This window comes from Pituophis catenifer, unplaced genomic scaffold, assembly GCF_029215685.1.
Source record: "Pituophis catenifer annectens isolate HBS135680 unplaced genomic scaffold, rPitCat1.0.hap2 SCAF_1, whole genome shotgun sequence".
Classification (NCBI taxonomy): Eukaryota; Metazoa; Chordata; class Lepidosauria; order Squamata; family Colubridae; genus Pituophis; species Pituophis catenifer.
In genome coordinates, this window is record NW_027256881.1 from 23,859,853 (window position 1) to 23,882,933 (window position 23,081).

General features: G+C 40.2%; 1 protein-coding gene across 1 annotated transcript in view; it reads right to left on the minus strand.

Moving 5' to 3' along the window:
• The window catches only part of OTOF (otoferlin), a 177,442-nt gene that overhangs the window by 76,950 nt on the left and 77,411 nt on the right, over positions 1-23,081 (minus strand). The window contains exons 4-6 of the mRNA XM_070947052.1: positions 20,588-20,687; positions 11,221-11,402; positions 7,425-7,511 (exon numbers count right to left, since the gene is read on the minus strand). Coding sequence (XP_070803153.1) covers positions 7,425-7,511; positions 11,221-11,402; positions 20,588-20,687 — 369 coding nt within the window. The remainder of the gene's footprint in view (positions 1-7,424; positions 7,512-11,220; positions 11,403-20,587; positions 20,688-23,081) is intronic.

Below are 23,081 nucleotides of genomic sequence, written 5' to 3' on the forward strand. Positions count from 1 at the left end.
GTGGCCACTTAGAACCTCCCACTGGAAGAATGCTCTTCCTGATGGGCACTTCTAGAAAACTCCATGGTATAGTTATCACAGTTGAAAATACATTCAATTTTATGAAAACTGATCCAGATCAGTTACAACAATTTAAGGTAATGATTTGAATTGATACTTTTATTATCTTAACCATGCATACGATGATGCAAATCCAGCACACAACAGGACTTAAAAGAGTAAGGAGGATGTTTATCACCTTTAGAATAAATAATTGTACCTGTGCATAATTTTTCTCATTACTCTGGTAGCTTAAGAAGATTACAAAGCCAAATGAAAAGAACAAAGGGACAGGCCAAAACATTGTCTTAGTAGCCATTCAGTTACCTCCCAAATCAATAATTGCTGAGATATGAGAAGCTATATAGGAGAGAATCAATGGATGGGAGAAGTCTTTAACTCTTTCTTTCTACTACTACTATCCCTGGCAAATTCTTGATTATCCCTGACAAATTACTTTTCCCTGGATGTTTTCCTCCATTCAAATTTTGTCTTTCAGGTCCTAATTAGTGAAAGTGAAAATCTTTGCTATGTGCTATGGGATGTGGTATAAAAAATATGTAAATCACAAGGAAGGAAGGATTAAACCTTCTCCCCTTCCCATTCATTTACTCATTATTCCTACAAGGCTTATTTACAAGTAGATTTAGCCTAGAAGGACAATGTGAGGTTCTTCAATCTTTTGCCAATGCATAAAAACAAAGTAAACTGATTTTAAAAATGCTTAGAATTCTCTTCATTAATTAATTGCACCCTGAATTACAAAAAATAAACAAGCATGTCTTCCAGAGATAGTTCTAAGAGGGTCATGAATGATCAATTGGAGGAAAGAGCTGTGCAGATCACTTTATGTGCTCTGGTTTTTTTTTTTTTTTTTTTTTGGTCTTTATTTTGAATTATAGGGGAAAGATGGCAGATTCCTGGCTTTTTCTGTTGCAAGGTGATTTTAACTAGGCAAATGGGGGGAGTGAAATAAGCTAACTTCACCATTCATGATTGTTTCTGTGCTAATATAGGCAGATTTTCACATATAATTTTCTTTTTATCAAACCACTTCATTGCATAAACACCATGCACGCACAAATAGAAGTACAGAAAAAAGGAAATATATTAAAATCGGTATTAAATTGAGAGCAGCCATCTTGAACACAGAAGCCATGCAATAACAACAACAAAACTATGTTGTTGTCTTTCCCAAGCCTTGGAAAAGGAAATCTTTTAAGTCAAGGGCTATTTTGTGTGTCTTCTGCTTATCCTCTAGTTTGCCTCCTATGGAGTATCTTTGATTAAATTCAGCACCATGGACAGAGCTTCAGAAGATAAGAGATTGGCAAGCACCAAATGTGTACCAAGTGATGGCTGCATTATAAACTTGCCCAAGGAAAAAAAAACATGAATAATTCAATTGAGCCTGATTGTTTTATGCTCCAGAGCTACATCCTACCTATTAATTTTTAAAAATAAACATAGATCAGGTATCATGTCCTGCTGCTGACATTTTACTGTCCTAAACATTTTACTATCCTAAAACATAAAAGAGGCCAGACATGATAAGCAAAGAAAGGAATATTGGCGGTCAGGCAGCAAAGCTGATCTTGAAATATTAATATATAAGACATGCTGGCCTCGTTGCAAGACCAGCCCCATGTCAAGCAGGCTTAAACACAAGGAGGCCAATTTGAATTGGCTGTTAGGGGATTTGCTTGCACAACTGTGCCCATGACAACCCAGGTTTCTACTGAAAGAAGATTAATCGAAGGAAAGTTCAGCAAATTCTAACCTCCTTTGAGGTTTATGAATAAACTATGCCTGTTCTCAGAAAGAGGTTCATATTTTCTTTAGTTTTAAAGTTCTACCAAGGTATATCATCAAAGAAGATAATGGATGATTTGGGCCACTGAAGGATAACCTTTATTAACCTGTAAAGTCACAAATAGTTTTATAGGCCTATTAAAATGTGAAGGGATGTTTATTAAATTTCTTTATTATTTCTTTATTCTTTATTATAAACTATTATACAGAACTACAATATTTTAATAAGCTGAAAATTCAGGTCTGAGATGATGGCATTTATAGACAGGGAAACACACATTCAAAGATTCTTCATAGTGTCTAATTCCAGCTAAGTTTCAATATAAAATTTATTAAATATATTATTCATATTATAACCTTCTCTCCCCAAACCAGTAAGTGTATGAATTCTAAATTCCAATAATTTTCTCTATGAGCTCTCACAAATAGAGTTCATTCATTTTCTTCTTACTGGAACTTGGGCTCATTTTCCCTATAATTGTCTGGTAGATATTCTTTAATCAAAAAATTATTACCAGGGATCACTCAAAATAGCCAAATGGTGTGAGATTTTTGAACAGATGAAAAAGGAAATTATTCTTCATAAGCTTCATAAGCTTAGTGAAGACACTAATGACTATCAGCTTGAACAACTTTAAAAGAGTAACATATTAAAATAAGGTTACTGTATAGGTGGATGGTAGTGATGGAAACTATTTCTTATCTCCAAAACAGGAATAGGAGAAGAGAGAAGTGGTTATGCAGAATGCAGCCCAATGTTTATTTTGCATTTTATAATTATCTGTAAAACAGATTTGTTTATTTTATTTCTGGTGGTGTTCTTTCAAGAAGATAAAGATTAGAAAAATGTACAATGCTGGACTTCTGCTAAAGAGAGCTGCTTCATAAACAGTCAAAAAAACATAACTAGTTGTCTTTTTTCAAATTTCATGCATTGCTGCACACGTCATATTTACCCTTCACAATCTTCTGCATCTTCATCCAGACTATTCCATTTATAGACATGAATACAGAATACATGCAATTAAAACTAATTGCTCATTTGGTTAAAAAGAGAAAATATTTAATTGCTTGCATACAAAAAAGAGCCACACTGAGACAGATGGATCATCACACCAACATGCTGCCCATTAACATATCTAAAAGGCCCACCGTATTTTAGCTGCATTCATGCAATCTGTTCAACTTGATTACTGAATTATGATATAGGTTCTGGAACAATAGGTTAGTCAAAAGGGATGAGTTTACACCATTCACCAAGGGCTGATTCTCATGTTTCCCTACTCACATCATAGCCATGATCATGATCACGATCCAATAACAATTTCTGTATGCTGTAGCCTAATGAGGTTGCTTTGGTCTCATCTACAGGCCATGATGGAAGGAGACAGAAGGAGAAAAGAAGCTGGGGCAATCCATCAGTAGCTTTTCTTAACTTGTCCCGCATTAAAATACTAGGAACATCATTTGTCACTGGCCTCATTACAATGGCAAAATAGGGCTAAGCAAGTAAGGAGAAGAATTTTGTACCGGATGTTGTCTGAATAGTGCACAACAGAAAAATCATGCTGTACACCAAATATGAACAGAAAGTAATTGGAAGTTTTGAATGAATTTCTAATGCATGATAAAATCCTTCCCTTGATATGTTATTTTTCCATAGGCAGGAAGCACTCAGGATGGGGGAGTATTCCTCTGAATAATAATTTTTCACATTTATGAAATAATTTAGCCCAAGAAATATATTGCCTCTAGGATTCCTTGGAGAAAATAGCAGACTACCAATCTTGAAAAATGACAATTATTGTGTAGACCCAAGCTTAGGTGTTTGAAAGCAAGCATTTTTCACCCATTCTTTGCATACAGAAAGCTTTTTGTGGATGCCAGTTCAGTCCAGGTTATTTTGTTGGGTTTTGTCTTGTGAAGTTGTAAACATGATTAACACAATTATTAGATCAGTTAAAGAATTAGAAGATGCCTTTACACAATGTACTTAATAATAATAATAAGTTAGTAATAACTTAGTTAGATTTTTTTGGCTCTGAATGTGGTACAAATCTCACTTATTTGTTGTTTAATGTCTTATGTGAACCCCAGTAACCAATCTCAGTAAACAAGTTAAACAAGCTCAGTCCAAGACAATCCAATTTAATATGGGACCTGGTCATAGATGGTTCCCACCCTAATAAAAACCAACTTACTGTGATTTTTCTTGATAAGTCTATGATGCTGGTGGATTTGAGATTTCTTTAAACTTTTAGCTAAACTATAATTATATATGTTATCTGCTACCCATTTATCTTTCAACTATTACTTATGTTATGTTATTCTGATGTTATTCTGAATTTATGAGATGGTGTTTCTTGTTTCGTTCTGAGATTTTTGAGCCAGGGGAGGGGGGAATTCTTGTACTGCAATCTATTATCAGAGGATTTTTATCTAGAAAAAAGTCCTAAAAACCCAAATAAATGAAAGTCCTTGACTCAGGGGTGAAATGCTCCTGGTTCGGACCGGATCAGCCGATCCGGTAGCGATGGAGGCGGGTAGTTCAGAGAACTGGTAGCAAAAGTCCCTGCCCCCCACCCAATGCCTCTAGGCAACTCAGCTTGGATCATCAGAGGCATTTAAAAGAAAAAAAGCCTCTGATGATCAGGCAACTCAGTTTGGATCGTCAGAGGCATTTATGCCTCTGACGATCCAAGCTGAGTTGCCTGATCGTCAAGCTGAGTTTGACAATCCAAGCTGACGATCCAAGCTGACGATCCAAGTTGAGTTGCCTGATTGACAGAGACATTTAAAAGAAAAAAAAGCCTCTGATGATCAGGCAACTCAGCTGGGATTGTCAGAGCCTTTTGAAAGCATTTTTTTACAACCTCTTCGCCAAAGAGGTTGTGAGAAAAAACGGTTTTAAAAGTTAAAAAAAAATTGGCCATGCCCACCCAGTCACATTACCCCCCCCACCAAGCCACACCCACAGAACCAGTAGGAACAAATTTTAGATTTCACCACTGCCTTGACTTATGGCAGCTATTTATTGATTTGATTTGATTTGATTTGATTTGATTTGATTTGATTTGATTTGATTTGATTTGATTTGATTTGATTGCCCCCCCCACCCCAAGGCGACTTGGGTGGCTTACAACATTAAAAGTAATAAAACCATAAAAATAAATATTTCTGATAAAAATACAATTAAAAGATGGGGAGGGAGCGAGGGGGCAGGATTTCAGCAAGATGGTTAAGTGAGTTGCATGAGATTTTATGACTTCTTTTTTTTTTAGCCAGGTTGTTATGTGAATCACTGCACTTGACTTTGCTGGTCAGAAGTTGCACAAGTGAAGCCACCAGACTGAAATGGACCTTGTTAAGTACATGATGGAGTACTGCATGCTAGGCATGCAGTACATGCCTGACATGTGCCCGGTTTCCATTTGGAACACAGATGAATTCTAAAAGAATTCTCATAGCTAGGAAGCATTGTATCCATCCGCCTTTGAGTGAAGCCTAGCATCTGGGCAATTTTGCTCTCTTATTGTTTCTCCCTCCTATTCGTTCCATCCCTGACCTTAAGAGTGCTGATTTCCATTAAAAACAAACAAACAAATCCCTATCAGAATTCTTTTTAGCCTTGTTTATTTGGTGAGAAAGAATGGAATGGGAAGGGAGGAGGGATCCTTAAGAATTTACATAGTTTCAAGGAACTCTGTCCGCAGCCATCCACAAGGGGAATAGGAGTTGGTTCAGTCTGCCCTTTCTGGACCAACTCTCTAAGTACACAAACAACAGTTTCACTGTGGGAGAATGATGAGAAAGAGACCCTAAGGGTGAGGTTGTCTGTTCTTAAATCAGAATTGTATGTAGACATTTTGCCTTGACTCCAGAAACAAATAAACATCATCTGCAAAAGGTTAAACAAAAGCTGGGAATGTAGTGTTTTGTTTGGAAGGGACATAAATAGTGTTTTTCTTTATATTTTTGTTTAGCTTCTGCAAGTTTATTTCCTGTGTTCTCTCCAATGAATGAATTGAGTCCCTTCTCTGATTTCCCAGTTTAGGCTTTGCTGCCCTTAGGCCAGTGATGGCTAACCTTTTCTGGACTAAGTGCCCAAAGCACGTGTGCGCACACACAAATGCGCGCACACACACCTGAACCCCCAAAATGCAATGCTTGTGTAGCCCCTGCACAGGTGGGCCAGTGGGAGGTGTGCAAGCATGCACAACAGAGCTGAACTGGGGCGACAGCTCACATGCCCACAGAAAGGGCACTGTGTGCCAACTGTGGCATGCATGCCTTATGTTCGCCATCATGGCCTTAGGTTACCATTATGTGTCTGGTAGAATTTCTCTTGAGCTTGGACCCAAACTGAACAGTTCACTTCTTGCATTAATATTGTTCTGGTTTGCATGTAACTCACCCCACCAAAACCTAGTGCTCCTTGATTGACCAATATAAAATCTGCTACCATTCTCTCCTACTGGATTACTATCTACTAGTTACCTACCTAATCTGTATCATCAAGAGGTACCAGAGCAAGCCTCACTTACTGTCAGGCTCCAAAAGCCAAGAAAAGGCACACTGAGGTTCTTCTAATCTACAGAGATTCCTCTATTGTTCCTCCCCATAGACAGAAATCTTGCCAAACCCAAGGAAATACTTACACTATTCAACGTATACTCTGAGAATTCCTAAAGAGGAGCTGCTCCATCTTTTTTCCCCAAACTCTCTAAACCTCTCTGTTTTTTGCTCCTCTGGAATGCAATCCCTTCCTGCTGGGAATTCAAATTAAATTTCTCCACATCTACTTACCATGACATCATATTGCATCGTGCATGCTCTTTGGAAAGGTTTACATAAAGTTCAGCAAAAGCACAACCAGAAATTTCTGCAATTATGCCTTGTTCTCATAAATAGTCAGCCATTCAGGAAAGAAAATTGGTGCCATATTGCAAGTGCTTTTTTTGTTTGTTTGTTTGTTTGTTTCTGAGATTGATTGATTTCTTTCTTTTTCTTTTTGCTTTAATTTATATGCCGCCCTTCTCCGGAGACTCAGGGCAGCTTACAATGCGTTAAGCAATAGCCTTCATACTTTTGTATATTTATACAAAGTCAGCTTATTGCCCCCACAATCTGGGTCCTCATTTCACCTACCTTTGAAAGAATGGAAGGCTGAGTCAGCCTTGAGCCTGGTGAGATTTGAAATTGCAGTAATTGCAAGCAGCAGATGTTAATAACAGTGCTTTAGTGTGCTGTACTACAGGCTCTTTCAGGTGTTGTCCCACTCCAAAGTAACTCTTGAGCATCTCACAATATAATAAGCAATAAAAATACAATACAGAACAAAGTAAATTGGGATTGTTTCAACCAGCAGGGGAATTTATGAGAATTCCCTGGCTACTGTAGGTTTACACAATAAAAACCCAGAGGATGGCTTAAATTAATATTTAATGCAAATTGCAAATGATATAAGATTACTGGAGTTTTCTTGGGGGGAAAAACACTCTGCCCCTAAGAAAGCTTTCTTCAGCACAGCACCCCACACTTAAATCACTCCCAGGCATAGCTGAGCTTCATACCTGGCATTCAAAGACCCTTGGCTGATGGTATCTCCCTCACCCAGCAGTTCATCATCACTATGGTAATACAATTCATCATCTTCTTGCCTAGAATAATGAGGGTCAATAAAAGAACTATTTGTATATTATGGGTTTTTTTAGACACCAAGGATTGATGCTGAGAGCAGGAACAGCAATTCTAGGATAAATGATAAATGAATTGGATAGATAAATAGCATGGCTGGGCAAATTCCCCATGAATAGGTTAAGGGTGAGAAGGCATAACGTAAGTTAATGATGTATCACTGATACATTGAGTGCCCCGTCTGAACAAACTATAATTAATGTCTCATCAATAGAGCACTCAGATGCATTTCCAGTTCATGCTGCAGAATATTGCATGCATGTTATTGTATGCATTTGTATACTCACATATACACCTACACTGATGAATAAGATGCTTAAGACTTTCCTATCCAGTGATTTTATCTTGTTACTACTTTTCTTACAGGAATACAGTTTACAGCTCTTTCCTAAATAGATCGGCCCCTTGTTTTATGCCACATGGTCGCTAGAGGGCATCAACTTCAAAACTAATTCGTTATAGATTCATTCTAGCTGCACAACCAGTAGATAACTTCTGGAGAAACCCTTAATGGCGCTAGCCAGAATTGACAAATATATTTTCACTCAATAGATAAGGAATGAAAAAATAAAATAAAAATGTGTGTGTACACACACCCTGGGGGTGAGGGGGATGAGGAGGAAATCTTCCAATGTTGGTTTGCCAAGAAATGCATATGTTGGCAATAAAGTTAAGAGATTATTTGGAGAATGGCTAACTAGTTGTTTCATTTATTGTCTAAAACAACAGAGCTTTTCATGAAGGCTTGTATTAATGGTATGTAGGAGATTCTGTGTATTTTGTTTCATAGATTCAGAAAATGCAAGAAAAAGAGAGAAGATCTGAGCTTTGAAAGTTCAACTTCTCACTAAATGGTCATTTCTTGAAAAACAAACAATATTACATTAGTAGACTCTTTTTCTTCATTTTCCTAATTTTTTTTCCACTCAGTTTTTCATTCTGTTAGAAATGTTATGATGTTCAAGCTGGCCTTAAAAATCTTATCCTACATTTTGGAGTTTGGAACATCATTAGATACCATGTTTTCCCCAAAATAAGACCCTGTCTTATACTTTTTGAACCCCGAAATAAGCACTTGGCCTTATTTTTGGGGAGGTTTTATTATTTTGGGGCATGTGGAGCAAGATGGGGCTCCCCTTGCCATCTTACCTGATTTCCAGCTGTGCATTTAAATATTTTTGGGGAGGGCTTATTTTCGGGGGGAGGCTTACTTTAGTGCATGCACTCAAAAGCCTGATTGGGCTTATTATCAGGGGATGTCTTATTTTTGGGGAAACAGGGTAGATAGGTAGGTAGGTAGGTAGGTAAGTAGATATAGATATAGATATAGATATAGATATAGATATAGATAGAGATAGAGATAGAGATAGAGATAGAGATAGAGATAGAGATAGAGATAGAGATAGAGATAGAGAGATTTGTTTTCTGAGGTTTTCGCGGGTGTTTGTATGTAGGTCTTTGATTATTCGGGTTTTCTCCCGTGTAAAATTGGAAGTGTCTTGGCGACGTTTTGACGAAGTCTCATTCGTCATCTTCAGGCTGGTGTTTTCGGCTTCATGCGAATACAAAGCCGAAAACAGCAGCCTGAAGATGACGAATGAGACTTCGTCGAAACGTCGCCAAGACACTTCCAATTTTATGTGGGAGAAAACCCGAATAACCAAAGACCTACAAATATAAATATATAGATATATAGATATAAAACTCCAATAAACTTGTCCCTTTGAATACACTGTCCAATCCTGAAATTTCATTTAGATGTTTTATGTTTTTACTAGTCAAGTTTAACTTCTAGGTCAGCAGTCCCTAACCTTGCAACTTGGTGGCCCAGCAGAAGGGGAAGGAGGAGAGGAGAACTGGATTACGAGAGCGATGGGCTAGCATGCACGACCGTGTGCAGCTCAACTTGTGCAACCGGCAGGCTGGCGCGTATGTGCAGGCCTGCACAGCTCAAGTTGAGTAAGTTGAGCTGCACAGTGCGTGCACGCTGGCCCACGGCTCACCTAGTCTGATTGCAAATAGGTCACGGCCCAGCAGTGGCTGCAGCCCAGAGGTTGTGGATACCTGCACAAGGTCAACTCAATTTCTACCATTTCTAATAGTGAAATACTTTATAATTACATAAAACCTCATTTCTCTGCAATCGAAAGGCTTTTTAAAATAAATGGTAACCAAAAAAAATACATATTGCTATAACAAAGAAATAAGAAGTATTTTCTACCAAAAGAGTTGAGGGCCTAAAACCACATACTTGATTATTTTTCTCCCTGGGCTTGTTATTTCTGACAGTCTCTAAGATTTGAATGAACTATTTTGGCTGCAGGAACGACTCCTGATTTCTTAGGCTGCCTGACCCATTATTTTTTGGTAGCTAATGAAAAACTCGAAATTGGTAGTCTAGTGGCACGTGGTAAATGTCACTCAAATAACTGCAAAACGGCCATAAATGGAGCAAATTCATTTTGATGCCCATTATCTGACAGATCATTCTGAGAAATGGTTTCCAAGCACTGAGCACTGAGCTATTTATCGTATGCCTTCTCTTGCATTTAAAATTGCTCAGTTACTCTATAGTTTCTCTTAGCTTAGTAAAGTATGGCCTGATGGATGCTGCCCTTTCTTCTGAATAACTACTCCCAGTTTTTTTTTTCCCCTCAGGGTTTGGAAGGAATCAAACATATATTTGGATCTCCTACATGAGGCTGTCAACACACACACAGTGGCGCATTATGCTTGTTAATACTAAGCATCGTGTTTCTGTCCAGCAACAAAACGGTTACATATTGATCTGGGTAGTTGATCTACAGCTCCTATTAGACAGTTCAAAGCCATTTCATATAACAAATTGGCTTTTTCTATATTTTGCCTGGCCCAAGAGAGATCTTTGCTGTACTATGTAAGGTGCTCCTATTTGCAAAACAGATGGAGAGATTACACCCAAAAGAATTGAAAATTGGCAACACTTATACCAGATTTCCCTATTAGTTGTGCTCAACTCTAGGGCACAGCGTTCATCTCTGATTCTTGGTCGATGGAGCTAGCAATATCCGAAGACAATTTCCAGGGTCATATGGCCAGCATGGCTATATGCCAAAGGTGCACAGAACAGATAAGCAGCTAAGAAAGATATTTCAGGCACAGTTGAACTTGGGACAGATTGAAACATACTGGCAACAGATATCCTGGGGAAACTGCAAAAGGGTCAATCCAAAATCCAATGACGATTAGCAAATATAGGACACAGCTCTGGGATGTGCATTTTTCAACGGAACAGGGTTCCATAGCTGAGGGTTGTACTGTGGAGTTTGGTTGTTTGCTTGTAGACATTTCATTACCCAACTAGGTAACAAAATGTTTTCAAGCCAACTACCGAGCTCAGAGAGCACCCAGGACTCCACAAGATCATTTCTATTGTAGGTTGGACATTAGCAACAGCACTTAGACTTATACACCACTTTACAGTGCTTTACAGCCCTCTCTAAGAGTCAGCCTATTGCTCCCAACAATTTGGGTCCTCATTTTACCCACCTCGGAAGGATGGAAGGCTGAGTCAACCTTGAACCTGGTGGGATTTGATCTGTTAAATTGCAGGCAGCCGGCAATCAGCAGAAGTAGCCCACAGTACTGCACTCTAGCCACTGTGCCACCGCGGAAATAGTTAGAAAGTCTTACCTTCGGAAGGCTTTCTCTGCAGTGCTGGTCTTGCTTGATTGCCTGTGACTAGGAAGCAGGACATCAGTTTCATAGGGATCACCATCTGGATGGACCCTGGGACTCTCCAAGAATTCATCATCATTCCAAGCCCCAACGCTGCCATCCATGGCCTGGTACCGAATCTCAATGGAAACACTGGTCTAAAAGAAAAACAAATCATAGACACACAGTTATGAATCTCGTCCTTTACAAACATATTTTCCCCTGAGGCAAGGATGGTCCCATCCACGTGGTATTCCAAAAAAGCAAATAAAACATGGCTGTCCTGCAGAGGACCATGGACTAAAATGCAGAAAGTATTACCAAATGGATATTTTCCTTGACAAGCAGAGGTACCCTATGTTATTTGGGGAGTTACTGATCAATTGTTTGGATTCCAAGTTTGCTGCATTTGTATTGGATTGCATAAGTCACTTATATGACTGAAGCAGCATACAGATAGTCCTCAACTTGCAACCTTGCTTTTAGAGACGATTTGAAGCTACAACAGCACTGAAGAAAGTGACGTATTTTTATTTTATTTTTTTTTATTTTATTTTTTATTTGATTTATATGCCGCCCTTCTCCGGAGACTCAGGGCGGCTTACAATGCGCTAAGCAATAGCCTTCATCCTTTTGTATATTTATACAAAGTCAGCTTATTGCCCCCACAAACTGGGTCCTCATTTTACCTACCTTAGAAAGGATGGAAGGCTGAGTCAACCTTGAGCCTTGGAGAGATTCGAATCAGCAGTAATTGCAGGCAGCTGGTCTTAATAACAGGGTGCTTTAGACCACTGTACTACCAAGGCTCTTGTGATTTTTTTTTTCACACTTACAATTGTGGCAGCAGCCCCTGGTCACATGATCAAAGTCTGGACACTTGGCAACTGGCTCATATTTATGATGCTTTCAGTGTCTCCGGGTCATGTGATCACCTTTTGCAACCTTCTGACAAAGCCATGTCCATGGGGAAGCCCAAGTCACTTTACAATCGTGTTACTAATGTAACAACTGAAGAGTGATTCATTTAACAGCTATGGCAAGAAAGTTCATAAAATGGGGCAGAATTTATTTAACAATCTTACTTAGCAACATGAATTTTGGGCTCAATAGTGGTCGTAAATTCAGGTCTACACGCACACACACACAAACAAACATGGTCAGTTGTTATGTGAATTCTTCCCTATTATCTAAAATGGAGAAATTGAACCCATAATTATAATGGAGATAAGGACAATAACAAGATACTTAGGGACTGATTTTCAGCTTGAAGATTAGTATGGTTATTGAAGAGTTCACACAGCTGTTAAACATAGATCTAATGTGCAGAATAAACTAAGGCAATATAATATAAACAATAGAATTGACAACATAGTGTGGCCTTTGCATAAAGATAAAAGTAAAGGTTCCCCTCGCACATATGTGCTAGTCATTCCTGACTCTAGGGGGCAGTGCTCATCTCCGTTTCAAAGCCGAAGAGCCAGCGCTGTCCAAAGACGTCTCTGTGGTCATGTGGCCAGCATGACTAACTACCAAAGGTGCACAGAATGCTGTTACCTTCCCATCAAAGGGGGTCCCTATTTTTCTACTTGCATTTTTTGCTTTCGAACTGCTAGGTTGGCAGAAACTGGGACAAGTAATGGGAACTCACCCCGTTACGTGGCACGAGGGATTCGAACCACTGAACTGGCGAACTTTTGATCGACAAGCTCAGCATCTTAGCCACTGAGCCACAGTGCTCATTTGCATAAGACAATCAAAACAGTAACCTGAACTTTTTAAAAAGTAACCAAAAGCACTGAGAGGGAAAAAAAAGCGCTCAGGATAACTGGAGGTTACAAAGTTGGTTGCCAGAGAGTTTTTCTTTTGTAAGTAAATATTGCCAAGCAGGAAAACGCTCCTGCATATTTTTCTAACCAGTTCTCTTTTCTTTTGATGAAACGAATTTCATTTTTAACATTTCTTTCAGTGGATAGATATATTTTGGCAAAAGTCTCGTGGATGGTGTTTTTGCTACTTGCAAATTGGCCAAGTGATACTTTTTCTTAAAGTATTCTTAAATGCTTTCTTAAAGCATTTCTCCAGGAATCTCCAGCCTCTTTGGCTGCCAACAGATCCATTAAATCTTAAAAAAAAAAAAAAAAGTAATCTGAAGGAATTGCTCCCACTGAGCTTTTTCAGAGTGGTAAATGTGGCCAATTAAGAGGACTAGAAACCGATGGGAAGATGAGTAACAGAAAACAATAACTCTTAACTAATGGCAGTTTCTGTCACTAAACGCCAGCAAGAGAAAGTTAAAAAAAAAAATCTTTAGACATCTTTGAGAATAAAGGAGAAAAACAGAGGATCCTTCTCTGAACAAAAGTGAGAACTGCAAGGCAAATTTTGACCCAATTAGGAATAGATAGAGACCTACAACAGAACACTAAAATGTATCTTGATACATATGTAATGTGTCATGGCGGCATCTCACCCAATGGTGGGATTCAGCTGGTTCGGGCCAGTTCATGTGAACCGGTACTCAAATTGCTGGCTGGCTCTGTCCCTCCCTGCCTCACCACTTCCAGGAGTCTCCATGTGCCCCATTTTGGCTTCCAGGTAAGTGCAGGGAGGCCTCCTAGGCCCAAAATGAGGCACAGAAGGGCGGTGTGTCCCCCTCATGGCCCGATTTTGCTCCCAGGGGGGTGCAGGAGGCCGAGTGCTGCCTGTCACATTCCCTGGCCATGCCCATCCAGCTGGTCATTAGGGCAGAGAACTGGTTGTTAAATTATTTGAATCCCACCACTGATCTTACCTATCCAAGATTCACAAGCTGTCAGTCAGACATTAGCATGGGGGGGGGGGAGAGGGAAAGATTGGAGTGTGAAGAAAGGAGGATGGAATGGAAGCCCAGCTGAGCCATACAAGAAGCTCTAGCCAGCCAAGGTCATTAGCGATATGTAGAGCTGGGAACCGAGCACCTGTTTCCTGAGCAATATACAATAGCAATAGCACTTAGACTTATATACTGCTTCACAGTGGTTTTACAGCCCTCTCTAAGCAGTTTACAGAGTCAGCATATTGCCCCCAACAATCTGGGTCCTCATTTTACACACCTCGGAAGGATGGAAGGATGAGTCAACCTTGAGCCTGGTGAGATTTGAACTGCCAAATTGCAGGCAGCCGGCAGGCAGCAGAAATACCCTGCAGTACTACATTCTAACCACTGCGCCACCACAACTCTTATACAAGCACGTGATTGGATATATGCAGATAATGCTTGGGGGGGGGGAAGGGAACTTTCCTTTGTGTTGTTTGCACAGGAAAAACTCAGATTCAGCTTATGCTACTTTGGTAACCATTTAATCTTTAGTAAAGTATACGTTTGGTAAAACAAATGGCAAGGAATCTTTCTTTGCTAGATGACTGAGAGGGACAGTTGACATTGTGTTTCTCAACCTGGCTGGGGCATTCTGGGAACTGAAGTCCACATATCTTAAAATTGCCAAGGCTGAGAAAAATTAAAATGGCCAAGGTCAACATTTTATGCCTATTGGGTTGGCTCAAGCCTCACGGCATGTTTCTTAAGGTTAGGCCTTCCTAACCATGACAACACCTCCCTTTTGTTCTGCAGTCTTCTTCTTTGGCTATGGAGTCACCAGCACTTGCTGTACCGCTATAGGGAACAGTTCAGGGGTAGGTTCTAAATTTTTTTACTACCGGTTCTGTGGGTGTGGCTTATTTTGTGGGCATGGTTTGATGGTCATGTGACAATTCTTTAGGATTTAGCAGAGGTACTGGTCTACCGCTTTTAACTGCTTGCAGAGCTGTACCGGTCTACCCATTTGTTCTTGGAGTGTTCTGGTTTACCCATTTGTTTTTGAGCGCACTAGTCTACCACCACACTGCCTTTTAACACTGATCAGATCTAGGGCGGCTCTTTGAAGCCCCATGGCAAGAGTTTAAACATTTTTTTCCTTCTAGCTGATCAGCTGGGACTCAGGAGGGAGCGAATAGATTGGGGGCGGGGCCAAATAAAAGGTAAGAATAACGCAGGGGCCGGCGGGAGGGCCCAGCTCCCGAACAAAAAGAACCGGTTCGGTGATGTCATATCATCACCACTACCGGCTCGGCCGAACCGGGCCAAACTGGGAGGAAACCAGCACTGGAACAGTTTGATAAAGCTCAGCATTTATGTGGCTCAAACATGGAATGCAGCTGAATCATCTCAATAGATGTCAAAATATAGAGAATTATCCCTCCTCATGTGGATACTTAGTGGAAAAAGCTCAAGGCTCCAAACCACAGCATGATTTTCTTGCAATCATCAGGACTTATAAACTCATGCTGCCTGAGAAGTGAATATAATTGCAGAAGGGTTAATCTAAATAGAGGTTCATTGATGCCATATATTTCTCATTCAGAAGCTTTACTGTCTATGGAACAAGCAGTAATTTAATGAGTGATTTGGGATCATGATCCCTTAGTTGCTCTCTGGTCATGTCAACAAAATATCCAAAGGCTTCCGCTGGCATCAAAATAAAAGCTTAAAATTGCAAGCTCCATTGCAATTCCTCCTCAGAGATGGACCTGTGATGGGGGTGATACATTCAGGTTCCACAGTGACAGAAAGCAATGGAAAACAAACTAAAGCAAAAGCAATGTTTTAAACGTGAAACAGGCATCAACAAATCCACAGCTTTGTAACCTCTCCCTAGTCTCTTTCAAATCAGTAAAGGAAGTGGTGGGATTCAGCCAGTTTGCACCACTTCGGGAGAACCGGTTGTTAACTTTCTGAGCAGTTTGGTGAACTGGTTGTTGGAAGAAATCATTAGGGCAGAGAACCGGTTGCTAAATTATTTGAATCCCACCACTGAGTAAAGGTAAAGGCAAAGGTTCCCCTTGCACATACGTGCTAGTCGTTCCCGACTCTAGGGGGCATTTCATCTCCGTTTCAAAGCCGAAGAGCCAGCGCTGTCTAAAGAGGTCTCCGTGGTCATGTGGCCGGCATGACTAAATGCCAAAGGTGCATGGAACGCTGTTACCTTCCCACCAAAGGTGGTCCCTATTTTTCTACTTGCATTTTTTTACGTGCTTTTGAACTGCTAGGTTGGCAGAAGCTGGGACAAGTAACAGGAGCTCACCCCGTTATGCGGCACTAGGGATTCAAACCACTGAACCGCCAACCTTTTGATCGACAAGCTCAGTCTTAGCCACTGAGCCACTGCGTCCCTTTTTTCAAATCAGTAAAAGGGATTAAATATTTTGCAAAATGACTTTCCACCCTCAGTCTCTATTTATCTCTTTCTCCAGCTAATCCAGACAAAGGTTCTACTGAACTACAACAGAAATAGGTGGGGGGGGGAGAAATAGAAGGGAGGTTCCTAACTTGCTCTCCTTTTCTATGTGTGGTTCCCATGGTTACTGAATAAGGTAGTAAATTACATGCCGTATCCAAGCATTTCTATACTGACATAGGCATTGGGTCATTTTAGCCATGGGTTAAAAAGCTAAAATTGGGTGAATGTAAGGTCATGGTAAAAGCAATGTTTGAAAACAAAGTGTGATAAAAAAAAAAAAAAACTTGCAGGCAGAAGCAAACTTCATAACACAATTTAGGAAATAGCAGATTTTTATATTACTGTACATCCTGTTGTGTATACTTACTGAAAGAGAAATTAAATATTGATTGAACAGAGCGAGAAAGAGAGTGCACCTTGCACTGTTTTTATTTTTTTTAAAAAAAAAAAACAACAATCCTCAAATCTGGTCTTTCATGCTCTCCAATAAGTCCATTAAGTTGCACCCTTGAACAGCTGGGACCTTGTGGAATGGAACTCTATGGACTAAAGCAGAGGTCTCCAACCTTGGCAACTTTAAGACTTGTGGACTTCAACTCCTAGAATTCTAGGAGTTGAAGTCCACAAGTCTTTTTTTGGGGGGGGGTTAAAAACAAACTTTATTAAACATTTAAAAGCGAAATACTACACCATATATACACTAAACACATATATATCAATATAAACAACACTACATAAAAAGAAAAGGTGACTTTAGTCACATATCCATTGTCTTATTGATGGTGCATTTTTTTTTTTATTAATTTTCAATTTATATACCGCCCTTCTCCCTGAGGACTCAGGGCGGTGCACAGCCAGAATTAAAAACATGAAATACAAATATTAAAAACAATTAAAATCTATATAAATTTGGCCCAAAATTTAAAAAACCACAAACCAATTAAACATTTAAAAATTTTAAAAAATTTCTTCCTAAGCCAGCCCGGCTTGCTGGAAAAAGTGGGTTTTAAGGGCACGGCGGAAGGCACTGAGGTCTTGGATTCTCCTTATCTCTGGGGGCAGCTGATTCCAGAGGGTAGGTGCCCCCACAGAGAAGGCTCTCCCCCTGGGGGTCACCAGCCTACATTGTTTGGCTGATGGCACCCTGAGGAGGCCCTCTCTGTGGGAGCGCACAGGTCGCTGGGAGGTCATCGGTAGCAGCAGGTGGTCTCGAAGGTAACTAGGCCCTATGCCATGGAGCGCTTTAAAGGTGATAACCAACACCTTGAAGTGCACCCGGAAGACCACCGGGAGCCAGTGCAGCTCGCGCAGGAGCGGTGTTACATGGGAGCGCCATGCTGCTCCCATCACTACCCGCGCTGCTGCGTTCTGGACCAGCTGGAGCCTCCGGGTGCCCCTCAAGGGGAGCCCCATGTAGAGAGCATTGCAGTAGTCAAGGCGAGAGGTGACGAGGGTGTGAGTGACTGTGCACAGGGAATCCCGATCAAGAAAGGGCCGCAACTGGCGAATCAGGCGAACCTGATAAAAGGTCCCCCTGGTTCCAGCCGTCGGATGTTCCTCCAAGGACAGCTGCATATCCAAGAGGACTCCCAGATTGCGAGCCCTTTCTGTGGGGGCCAAGGACTTGCCCCCAATAATCAGTGATGGAGTCAACTGACTATATCGGGATGCCGGGAGCCACAGCCACTCAGTCTTTAATTTTTGTTATCATTCAGAATTTTACATTTGCCTTCATTTCTCCGAATTATCCAATCATACCATCTATTCCATGCTATATAATATTTTGAGTCTGCCTTATCTTTCTGTTCAATCTTGCGAGATCCGGCCATGGATGGTGTGCATGTGTTTTTAATGTTTTTAAAATGCTTTTATAATGGTTTTTTTTTAAAAAAATTATGTTCATTGTTTGTATTATTTTTGTTGTAAGCCGCCCAGAGTCCCTTGGGAGTTGGGCGGCATAGAAATATGATTAATTAAATTAATTAAATTAAATTAATTCAATTCAAATGTTAATTTATCCATTTCCACACAATTATAGATTTTTTGGATTATCAGTTGTTCTGTTGGCAGTTGATCAGTTTTCCAAAATTGAGCTAACGCCAATCTGGCCACAGTGACTATATGTGGTATTAAATACTTTATTTCTTTTTTATAATTTTCTTTAATCATCCCTAGTAAAAAAAAAATCTGGTTTGAGTTCTATTTTTTCCGACGTTATTTCTATTAGCCAAATCCTTATTTTTCCCCAATACTTCCTAATTTTTGGGCAAAGCCACCAGACATGAAAAGTCTTAAAGTTGCTAAGGTTGGAGACCCCTGGACTATACAGTCAGAACATGATTCTATAGCTTTTCCTTTTAAAGATCTATGACCTTTTTAAACATTTCTTCATGACGTAAGGAGGAGGTTTAGACATGAACTTGACATTTATGTGAACTGGAGCTGGGCAAAGACTTTAGCAAGCACTCCTTGAAGGGGCTTACAAACATCTGCAAGGACTGATTTGAAATCCCCAATGATTTTCATAGTTGCCTAAAGTCAACTCTATGCAACCTGAAACTTGATTTCAGTGGGGAAAGTTTAGTGTCAGTTAAACGGTGACTCTACTATGGGTTAAATAGAACACGAATGCATAAAGACCAGACCAAACTGAGAAATAAGCAAAGAGCCTGTAGTACGGTGGACTAAAGCACTATAATTAACATCTGCTGCTTGCAATTACTGCAAGTTCAAATCTCACCAGGCTCAAGGTTGACTCAGCCTTCCATCCTTTCAAAGGTAGGTGAAATGAGGACCCAGATTGTGGGGGCAATAAACTGACTTTGTATAAATATACAAAAGTATAAAGGCTATTGCTTAACGCATTGTAAGCCACCCTGAGTCTCCGGAGAAGGGCGGCATATAAATTAAAGCAAAAAAATAAAAATAAAAATAAAAATAAATAAAGGTAGGTTTATGTTGCAGCACTTCATTTTTAAATCAACAGAGCCCTGGTGGCACTATTGTTAGAATTCAATATTGCAGGTTAACTCTGTTGTGGTCCGCCAGCAGCCTGCGGAGCTGGCACAGAGTCAAACAGTGAGGAGGCTGGGCAGGAACATGGGCCAGTCCTGGAGTCTGGGGAAGGGCTCTGCATCAGAGGCAGAGATGGGGCCAGGGTCATCTGGGAGTGATGTGCTGACTCCGGAGCCCCCAGAATCGGATAGCAGAAAGGCAGAGGATCAGGAGGAGCCTGTTCCTAGTGCACGCATGTGCAGAGCTGCCAGAAGGCAAGAGCAGCTAAAGCAAAAAAGACGACTCTGGAGTAAGGCCAGGAGATGATTGGCTCCTCCCATAAGGTTTAAAAGAGAAACAGAGGCACTTGGGCCTTTTTGCAGGAAAGCAACATTGCTAACTCTGCTTCCATTTGGCATCTCTTGTTTGTTTCTGAACTTTGTGGGGCTTTGCCAGTAAGGCCTTTGGCAGGGTGTCAAAGAAGATAAAGATTGGTGATTATCCCAAAGGACTTCTTCTGAAGGACTTGTTTTGCAATTAATTGGGACTCAGCTGGGAATGAACATAATTCTCAGCTGATACAATAAAATAGATTTGTTTGGGACTAATTGTGTATTGTAATTACTCAGTAAGCCTATGTCACAACAAACTCTGTCTACAGCCTGGAGTTCGATCATGATGGGACTTCAGGTTGACTGAGCCTTCCATCCTTCCGTGGTCAGTAAAATGAAGACTAAGATTATTGAGGGCAATATGCAAATAATGCTTACATTGTAAACCAAGTTATGGGGTGGAATATAAGCCTAAATGCTATTTCTATTGCTATTAAATTGTTCCTTTCCCATGAACAATGCAATCTCAGGACAGCCTGCAGGCTTCTATCATCTCCATCCATAGGCAGTGAAAGGAGCTATGCAAAAGGCTGGATTTCAATCTGGATGCACAACTGCTTATCTAATATTATGGAAACACCATTGTTGGAGTAAAAAAAAAAACCCCAATCAACTCAGAAGACCATGGACAGAATAAAAATGGCTCCACCTCCCCTCGGGCAAAACTACAATATTTACTTGAATGGACACATTGTTGTCATCGATCAAGGTGTCCGTCACATTCAATTGTCCTTCTTCCACCACTTTCTGCAGGACCATCTGGAATATACCAATGAGTCTAGAAAGCAAGCAGAAAAGACAGTGAGATTCTTAGAAAACAAATCTTAGCTAGACAAACTTCTGCATGATCAGGTTCCTGTAGGAAGAAATGGCTAGAAAGAAAAGGAGAGACCGCATAAACTTGCATTTGTGCGATTTCTTAAAGTTGGATTACCAAAGTACAATTGCTTTGTTCAGAGAAGGTGACATATGCAAATAAACTAGATTATGACTTTACACGATCACCTGGTTCACACAACATGCTAAAGCAAATTATCAAAGCTCATTTTAGCCTAGTCTAGTGTATTGTGGAAATCCAGTTGAAGGGCAAGCATTTTGAAGATAGACTGGTATATAATTATAAGTAATGAGGGACACAGGGAGCTGACTTCACTCAGGAAAGACATTTGAGTCCTCTAGCCTACATTGTCTGATTTGACAGACAGTTACTCTCCAGGATTTCTGGCAAAGAAAGATCTTCCCCATACCCAACTCCCCTTTAATTGGAAATACTGAAGATTGAAAGCAGGACCTTTTGAAAATGATACAGACACTCTCCCAATGAGCTTTGCCCCGTCAATATATCCAAAGAATGATTAATTTTCTATTCTCTTTGCCAGCAGTTTCTAAAGGTTGTGGGCAGGAGTTATTTCCCTGTGTGAAATGTCATTGCTGAAATGATAACAGTATGCACAGGGGATCCTCTTGCCACTGACTTATCATCCTTTGGCTTTTAAGGACTAGAAACTTAAACACAGCAGGAAGCAAGCATTAGAGGAGAACAGTGACAAGATCAGAACGCCCCCCCCAAAAAAGAGCAACTAATGGTATACAATATGCAAATACAGATAAATGACCCCTCAAATAAATTTTTGAAGTGAAAAGCAGCTTAGGGGGAAGGATATTGGGAGGAAGTTTTACTTGATCCTGCCTTTTACCTTGAATAAATCTTCTCACATGGTTGTTCTTAAAGGTAAAGGTTCCCCTCACACATATGTGCTAGTCATTCCCGACTCTAGGGGGCGGTGCTCATCTCTGTTTCAAAGCTGAAGAGTCAGCGCTGTCCGAAGACATCCATGATCACGTGGCCGGCATGACTAAACGCCAAAGGTGCACGGAACACCTTCCCACCAAAGGTGGCCCCTATTTTCTACTTGCATTTTTAATGTGCATTTTAACATTTCTAACTGCTAGGTTGGCAGAAACTGGGAGAAGTAATGGGAGCTCACCCCGTTATGCAGCACTAGGGATTCGAACCACTGAATGGCCAACCGTTCAATCGACAAGCACAGTGTCTTAGCCACTGAGCCACAGCATCCCTTGTTCTTACAGAACAAGAATAAGAAGAACTTACTTTCTGTAAGTTGTTTTTACAGAAAGTTATTTGGGTTGGTCACAGAAGGTGAAATGAAGGATTATTCATATAAACAATCCCAACAGCACAGAGAGATTCACCAACTACAATACAATAGCAATTCTTCTCTTTATCCGATATGCACATATGCAAATTTGGGAACCCACAGTTAGCTATTGTGCAAATAGTGCTTAAGTGCAATCTGCCTCAGGGAAGCTACAGCTTGTATTTACAAAACTGTGTCCACCTCCCAGACTTCCTTGTGACTAATAGTGCCACGTTGCTATCTACCAGCTTCTGACTGCAATATCAATATTTGGACATTGTGCCAGATATGATTTTGCCCTTTCCCCAAAGCTAAAGTCAGAAGAAATTATACCATTAATTATAATGATACCCTAATTAAACATCTGTGTCTCTCTTTCTCCATCCTGCTGCACCAGCCTTGGAGCCCAGTCAGATCACTTGGTGACACCTTCTTGAGTCACTCTATTGAAGAGTGTAAGGGACAGCCATTTGTAAAGGAAGTCATTGACTGGAGCTACAGACTGGTTCTTAAAGCACTAACAAGCCCAACTGACAAATGGATGATGATCAAGTTGCTACACTTGATGCTATGAATTGTAGCACAACTCAAGATGTCTAGATATTTGTTTTGATAACACTGATTGATCCCCATAGTTTCTGGGTTCAGTCAATTGCTTAGAATTAAATCTGTGTTAAATAAACACCCACTGCTGTGTTTGCAAAGCATGCTATGCAAATAAACCATATTATAACTTAACACAATGAAATGCCATGCAAGATATTAAGACTTGCTGAACCACAGACTGTTCAAGCTCGTTCAGCCTATTGTGTGAACCCAACCAATCTGATTTAATTGTACCTTCTGGGGTATGAAGACTTTTTGTCTTGGGAATGGTTGACTGTTAGTTTTACTTTGTGCACAATAAATATGGTATTCACTTTTAATTGGTTTTTAACCTTTTCTGTATTAACTGCATTACTGTAACTTATTAATTTCCAAAAACATGGCTGAAAGATACTCAAAGTTTGCAC